Here is an 8,204-nt window from a genome sequence, read left to right on the forward strand (position 1 = left end):
CCACCAGGCGAGGTGATGGGGCTATGCAAATAATCTGGCTCATCACTACAGCCCTAACGCTAGTGTTAAGTACTGAAGCAACAAAGGAAAACATGTACGCTACAACAATAGCCTCTGTCATGCTTTATCACTGCGAGTACACGTGTATCGTAAGTGTATTCTAATTCATTAGTGCATGCGCTAGTGTCATCTGACTTGTAAGGAAGAGCTGTACCAGCAGTTATAGCTCGATAGTGGTGTCTCCAGTGTTGCAAGAGATGGATAATGCCTGGATTATTGTTTAAAACTGTTTCCAGCTCAGTCCGTGAGTCCAGTCCAGTCCGTGGAATAAAGTAGGCCCTGTGAAATAGACCATATACATACTGAAAGTATAAACATGTGATTCTTTGACACATCACGATGGTGAGCAAATGTATTGTGGCCTATGGAGGAAGTGTGAATTGCTTCATTACATCAGTGTACACCAGATCAGTTACTGGTGTTTCTTCCATAGTAACAGATTACTATATTAGGATAGTAGAAGAACTAGTGAGAGAAGCCCTACAAGTAGTGATAGTGTCCGACTAGTTTTACATAAGATTTATGAGTTGTTCATCGTCTAAAATAATGTGGGCCACCAGACTGGAAAAGTTTGTTTGATTAACATAGTTTGTATGTGGTCATTTCTGTCCCTCAAGGTGTATGCTGTTGTGTCTGTGTAATTGTACTTGTATGGCTACACTTTAGAAGCCATACCAATTACTTGGTGGTTACATCAAATACTAACAACATGTGTTGACGTGTATGTGTGTAATAATTGTATTATCATCTCCTGACACTAAACTTGTTGTATTCTCACATGAAATACATTGTGTGGTTGTGTATGTATGTACATTTTATTGATGGTTCTTGTAGTGATTAAAATAACAATGGTGACCTCATGCTACCATCTCTGTCAATGAAGTTAACTTGTATAGTATACAGCCACCTAAACTGGGGAACCATCACTACCATCCAAAAGTAAGTAGGTGCGTGCAAGTATGTAACTACACTACCGCAAATTGTTTTATTTTTTTGTGTAAAAAATCTATGGGTGTCCACACCTTCACCTGTGAGACATGGTACTGTCTCTTCTGGGTAGCTAGTCCTGCCCCAGGTGGATTTGCCCCATCTGACTCTAAACACCTGAGTAGTGCACAGTGTTACAGTGCTGGTTCACTGGGTAGGTGTGACTGTCTACGCTATAGCATGATAGCCAAAGGCTTTGATTTCTTTTGTGTGCATAGTGTAGCATGTGTGTACGCATGTGGATGCACATTTGTGTGGTGTGTGTGTGTATGTGTGTGTGTGTGTGTGTGTGTGTGTGGTGTGTAGTGTGCAATGGGCACCTGGTAGCCTGATGTCCACAAAAACACAACTGTTGTCTCAATAATTGGCATTGGGGTTCTTGTGGAACTTAGGCTTTATCCGTGAGACTTGGATAGTCCTCCTGCTCTGCCTGCACAGTAAAGACTTGAGTGTCTGAGTAGTGTACAGGTGTTCAGTGCTAGTGCATTGGGTGGCAATGCATGTAGCTGTATTTTGCATGGATACCAGAGGTTTAGTGTGTGCGTATGTGTAAATGTGTGCACTGTTGTGTGTGTGTGTGTGTGTGCGTGCGTGCGTGCGTGCGTGCGTGCGTGCATGCGTGCGTGCGTGCGTGCATACATATGTAAACTATACCTTTGAGTTTACCATCATCAATGAATCTCAAGAGCCTGTTCAGTTCATGTTGCACCTCCTGATATTGTCCTGATGTGCAGTCACAAAATCTTTGTATTCTAACATTTCATCTCATAGGTGATGAGTAATGATGGGAGCCAACAGGTTGGTAAGATCTCCAAACAATGGTCTGGTCTTGTTAAAGAGTATTTCACTGATGATGACACTTTGGAATTCAGTGTAAGTGGTACCTTTTAATGTGTATATCACATTCCACTTGCTCAGTCTTGTAAGGAAAAATGTTTCAACCAATGTTGATATGTCAGGTGTTACCCAGGGATGCAAACTAAGCACTTTAGCTTAAATCATTCTTGCTATAGATACGCAATCTGACCAGATTAATATCAGTAATTTCAACTGCAAATTATACACTCTCTATATGCCACAGGAATGTAGTCTAGTGTGTGTGTTAGATGTACTCACAAAGTTAGTTTCTCATTTATCTGTAGTACATAGTAACTGGGTTTGGTTTTATGTCACGTACGTCAAACAACATCTGTTCCCCCATTGTCTCTGTAATGTATTAAGTTGTGTATTCATCAAAACAGGAGTTGAAATAACAGTGCCAGTATTGTATACATAAAAGTTTGCAATGGATAAATACAGTAGCTGTTTATTAAAGTGGGCCTGTTGTATGTGAAACCTCATTAATAATGTAATGATGTCACCTAAGGGCTTGGCCTCAATAATGAGGTGGTCTTATTAATGACTACACCTTAGCTGTGTTTGGGACCTACTTGACGACATGGTCAGGTGGTCTTATTAATAAGGTCATGAAGTACACTTTAGCTATGTTTGGGATGACATGGTCACTATAATGAGGTGGTCTTATTAATGAGGTCACGGTAGCTACATTTGGGACCTACTTGACAAGATAGACAGTGTGTGTTATACATGTGTACATAGGCCATTCCCATGCAGAACTGAGGTAGTGTTCCCATCTGATTTTGTCTGAGGTTGCGCAGCTGTTTCCATTACTCAGTATATCTTGCTACTCTACACTACACTGTACACTAGTCCTGCAATATACCCTAATAGAACAATCGCTACATGTTAGAAGTGATAACAAGTCACTGATATGTTAAAGCGACAATGTGCTGTTTACAACATCTGATTATTTTGGGGCCCAATTAAATCATGTGATGCTTGTACTTTACCACCTGCAACATGAACTTGGCCAAGATACACAATGCAACCAGCTGGTCTTGGACAAGGGTTGAGTGGTTTCCATATATCAAAACACAATGCGGTATGTAAACAGTGCATTGCCCCTTTAACACTATAGGAAATGCCCTGGGGGTGTGATCCCGCAAGTTTGCTTTCAGGTTGGGATACCTCCTACACCACACTTGAGCTGGTCATCTGTTGTGTACAATCTCAACAGTTGCCTTATTTTCAAATACGTGCATTATCGTATTCACTTCATTTGGAGAATCACACAAACCTTCAAGTACAACAACCATCATAACGAAGGCAATTAAAATACTCTAATAGAACAGTCACCAAGGATAATAGGTACAATATTATTTATCAAACCGATCAAAAATCTGAAAGAAATTTTTAATGCAGAATGTGCAACGAACTAATATTCAAGAATAAATACTGTATGGCAAAAGAAAATATCAGAAAAGTTACAAGACATGAGCTAGTGACTTCCATACCGTATATCCTAAATATTTTGAGGGTGAAAATTTTCGCTGATTTCATGGTTTTGGTTGGGGCTTATCAGCAAAACTTTTACCCTTGCAATATTTAGACCTCCATATAGTCTAATACATTTTGGCAGTGTTTGCAAATCCACGAAAATTTTATTTTTAGCATTGCTCAACCATGAAAAATTTTCCCCCTTGAAATATTTAGGCTATATGGTACCTACACAAGGGTTGAAACTGTTGAGCCACCACTGCCAGTTATTCATCTCTTATGTAAAGTAGAATCTCAAATATTTGATTATTTGAACTCTTAGATGTGACTGTTCTATTAGAGTATTTTATCTTTTTATTAACAGATGTTTTATTAAAGGAGTGTATGTTCTATTAGAGTCTATGAAAGTTTAAGAAAGTTCTAACATTATCACTACAGCCATTTCTTGGCTGTCACCTTTGGTATTGTATCTTGCAATATTTGAAGGCCATATACCCTTTCTCCAGCTCAGCTGTTTTGCTATACTGTGATGGAGGTAGTGGCAATTACAGTGGAACTTAGCCACCTTTGGGCCAAGGGTCTTTATAGAGAGGTGGCTGCCTAACATGTGTAATGTCACTGTGTGTGTAGTGTTAGTGTGTTTGGTTATGTAGTTGTACCTTCCAGAGCCAAGGCCCTGTGGTGTTAAGAATTTATTCAGTATTTTTTTAAGGTGGTACCTCAGTGTGACTAAATATTGGTACATTACAGATCCCTACATTTAGTCACCATCACCAACAAGTCTCAAGAGCCTGTTCTGAAGATCAAGGGTCCATGCTGTACCTCCCAACGTTGAGTTGATGTTGAATTTTCACTGATGCCGGCTACTTTGGAATTCAGTGTAAGTGATACCTGTCAACATTAATTTTCATTTCCACTAATCTTCCTAGTCAGCTATCCAAATGTAGGAGAATAAATGTAGGGTGTGATCACACCTGTTCAATAATTTAATTCTGTGGACATTTTATACAATGCTGTCTCTCCTGTTATTGAGGTTCACTGTACAGTAATATAACACCTGTGTAATAAGGTCACCTGTCTAAACCGACCACTAAAATTTCATGACTTGCTTTGATAAGGTCATAAATTGGCCTAAAGATGACTTGAATATATTGGCACGTTTTATACCATGTGTTACCTTCCAATATTGTTATCCATCCATAGTTCCAATGGACCTTGATGTGAAGATGAAGGCTGTGATGATCGGAGCTTGTTTCCTCATTGTAAGTGTTACATCATCTAGTGTTCTTACTACACACCAGTACTTGTGTTCTTTACAGGATTTCATGTTCTTTGAACGACAACAGAACAACTGAGAAGACTTTGTGCCTGTACATTTTGTAACTTCATTATTATGTGTTGTAGAAAGTGTTAATCTATGTTAGGTTGTGTGTTGTTAATTATGTAACATGTTTCAAATAATGTATAATATTTTAGTTTGATCGTATAGCGGAATTTTTTAAGGAAAGTGTGCTAAGCAAGAACAACAAACCTCTAGCTTCAGTTTTTTAGGGTTGCCCTCCTATATAGCTATTGTGAGATTGTGTATGTGGAAGCAATAACTAGTAAACTCAAATCTACACCCACTGTGGACATAATAAACGTGATCAAGATTACAAACTTCACAAAAAGTACCAAAACCCCCCAGTATATCTTAAGTCTAATGCGCTTCTGAGCTATCTCCCTACTATAGTATTATGACCTCTTGACAAACTAGCTTAAGACAAACATGATGAAACATTGATATCACCCTACAGTAGGTCCACAACTATAAATCTGTATACTGGTACTTAAGTCATCACACTGTAAATTAGCAGGTAATGATGTACTGTCATGTACACAACATACCTGTTGGGGTGGTACATACCAAACTAACCAATAACATCTTGCTTTGTAATAACTGTTATTACAATCACATTTGTAGATGTAATCACCTTCCACCAGGATATATGTGTGACCCACAAAATTTTGGAGAATGGCCAAAAATTTCTTGTCCAACTTTTAGCCAACTAATGCAGTAAAACACAAGCATCTGCCAAAATATTTAAATTCTATATCTCATGATCAATTTTGCAAATTAAACCACCAAAATTTTATTTTACCAAAAGTTTTGTATCATACAAGAAAGTGTAACATAAAATAATCGTAACTACAACCTAAAACACTAGTCACTACAAAACTACTAAAATACTACTAGTGTAAATTGTTACTAAAACACTACTAGCCTGTTACCACCAAAATCAGCTATTACAATGTGTCCATTATCCATCATCACTACTCCACAAGGATTACTAAACCTTTTCTTGCCTTGATAGGTACCTTCAATGGCTGATCTAAACTTCCCATCTTCTTCAAACACCAACACACAGTTGGTGTCATTGGAACTGATCAACAAGTGTCCATCTGGTGTATAGTGTATCCCAACTGGATATTGTAACTTGAAGGGGACATCAGTAAAATTACCAAACACTTTAAGGAATTGTCCTTTAGCAGTAAACACCTGGATCCTGTTATTGCTAAATTCTGTAATGAACAACTGATCTTCACTATTGCTCAGTGTCAAGTCAACAGGTTCATTGAAGGTACCAGGTTCTGTGCCATGTTGTCCAAAACAATATTGGAAATGTCCATGTTGAAATACTTCAATTCTGTGATTGTTCCTATCACACACAAACAACAGTTCTGACTGGGACAACACTAGACCATAAGGATCCCGGAACTGACTGTTAGCTGTACCTTTACTGCCGAACTGTGAAATAAATTCTCCATTTAATTTAAACTTCTGAATACAGTGCAAGTCACAATCTGCAACATACAAATATCCCTTCTTGTCGACTGCTATTCCAGTGACGTTCTGAAACTTTCCATTTCCACCTGCTCCACCAATAACATGAGAGTATTGGAAGTGTTTATCAAATACTACTAACTGTTTGGTGGAATAGTCACAAACAATAAGTTCATTGTTAGGTCCTTTAGCCAACAGATAAGGAGATGTTAACTTCTTGTTAGTTGGTCCATAGTTGTCAATGATCTTCACCTCCTGATTGTAGTCACGAATGTTCGTCGACACTTTGGTTTCTTCATGGTTCACTTCTAATCCTCTCCAGTAAACTGATAATGAATGATCTTCCTTTCTTTTAGGATTATACCATATATGGTACTGTCCTCTTGACTCTTCTTCAATATGTGTATTCTGTAAAAGCTCCCTCTCCTTGTTGCAACGGATTTCTAGATCTTTTGATTGGTTCACTACAGGAGACCCAAAAATGTCTTTCAGTGTAACAGTCACTTTAACTGGATCACTAATTACTACTGGACCACTCACAGTACAATCAGGTAAATGTGGAAGACACGACACGTCACAAACTGAATCATTAACAAACTCAACTGGGTCATGACAAATAACAATCATGTCACTTGGTTTACACTCTGGATCAAGGCTAGTATGTTCCACTTGTTTTGTTACTTCATCAACTCTATTCTCAATCCATTTGTTGTATGTGAGTAATTGTCTAGTTCTGTTAACTGTTACAATTTTATTGGAGAATTCGTCACAGCTCACCAATTGGCTTTCCACAAACTTTGCACTTTCTTTTTGTACAGCGAGTGTCTTTTTAAATGAAGTCTTGATGGTGTTCACCTTTCCAACTGTTTCTTCTTCTTGTTGCTTCAACAACTTGTACACTTCACCATATGTAGCTCGTATCTTCTTAATATTTGTTTCACTCTCAATGTCAACTTGTTTCTCACAATGTTCAATTTTCTTTACTCCATTTCTTACTTGTTCTAACAACTGCTTCAGTGGAGCAGTGACTTGTTTCATCTTCTCTCTTTCTTCATCCATCATTTCATCATCAACAAAGTCAAAATCATGATCTCGATGACCTCGAGGATGATCCTTCAACGTACAATACTGACAGATCAGCTTACTACAAGTCTTACAGTACAGGTCTAGTTTCTGCTCGGAATGAGCCACTAACTTACAGAATTCTGCCTTTTCTGGAGTACCGGCTAAAGCTTGTATGGGATTTTGGAGAAATTCGTTGATGGGAACAGTTTTGTGTGATTCAAAATCCTCCCAATTCTCGTGAAACTCGTTACACTTCTGACATAGCGGGTTTCTACACTCCATGCACCACTTGATGGCTTCTGATCCTTTTTTACATTTCCCACATTTCATCGTCACTGAACCTTGTCCGGATTCCTTGCGTTTTTTGAAAATTTCCACTAAACGATTAATGGTAAAATTAGTGGGAATATACGCTATCCCGTCTTGTGGAAGTGGTGCACGACATAACGGACAACAAACAATGGTCGCCATTTTCTTACTAGATACTATACTCCTCTCTATACATCGCTTACAGAACGTGTGCAAACACGGGATGGTCTTCGGATCAGTAAAAAGATCTCTACAGATGGAACAACTTATTTCTTCCTTGATCTGTCGCCATTCTTTCTCTATACTACAGCCACTCGCCATTATCTTCACGTGATCAATCTTGCAAGAATAAAGAGGGGGTGTGGCTGTAGACTCTACCGCAAAAATGTAGTCTCTGTTTATCCGTACAATTAGAGTAGGCGCCATAATCGATAATGCAGCTGATGAAAATGTGAATTTCTCATTTAACGTCATTGTTGTAGTAGACAACTACTTAGAGATGATTGATGATTTAGTTTGAGAGTAAGAGAAGTTTGTGTGTAGTGTAATTTACAAGTGAGCCGGTTTGTTATTAAGTGACTTGTCTGAGACTCTGAGTGGTCTCCCCCTCCGGCTATGATAA

The 8,204-nt window shown here is 38.4% G+C and overlaps 1 protein-coding gene across 1 annotated transcript; it reads right to left on the reverse strand.

The window, feature by feature from the left end:
* Window positions 1–5,491: 5,491 nt before the first annotated feature.
* Window positions 5,492–7,922, reverse strand: LOC136241791 (E3 ubiquitin-protein ligase TRIM71-like). Its single transcript, XM_066033108.1, has one exon. It carries the CDS (start codon window positions 7,901–7,903, stop codon window positions 5,633–5,635), a length of 2,271 nt encoding a protein of 756 aa, XP_065889180.1. The 5' UTR covers window positions 7,904–7,922; the 3' UTR covers window positions 5,492–5,632.
* Between the last annotated feature and the right edge of the window lie 282 nt (window positions 7,923–8,204).

This window comes from Dysidea avara, chromosome 12, assembly GCF_963678975.1.
Source record: "Dysidea avara chromosome 12, odDysAvar1.4, whole genome shotgun sequence".
Taxonomy (NCBI): Eukaryota; Metazoa; Porifera; class Demospongiae; order Dictyoceratida; family Dysideidae; genus Dysidea; species Dysidea avara.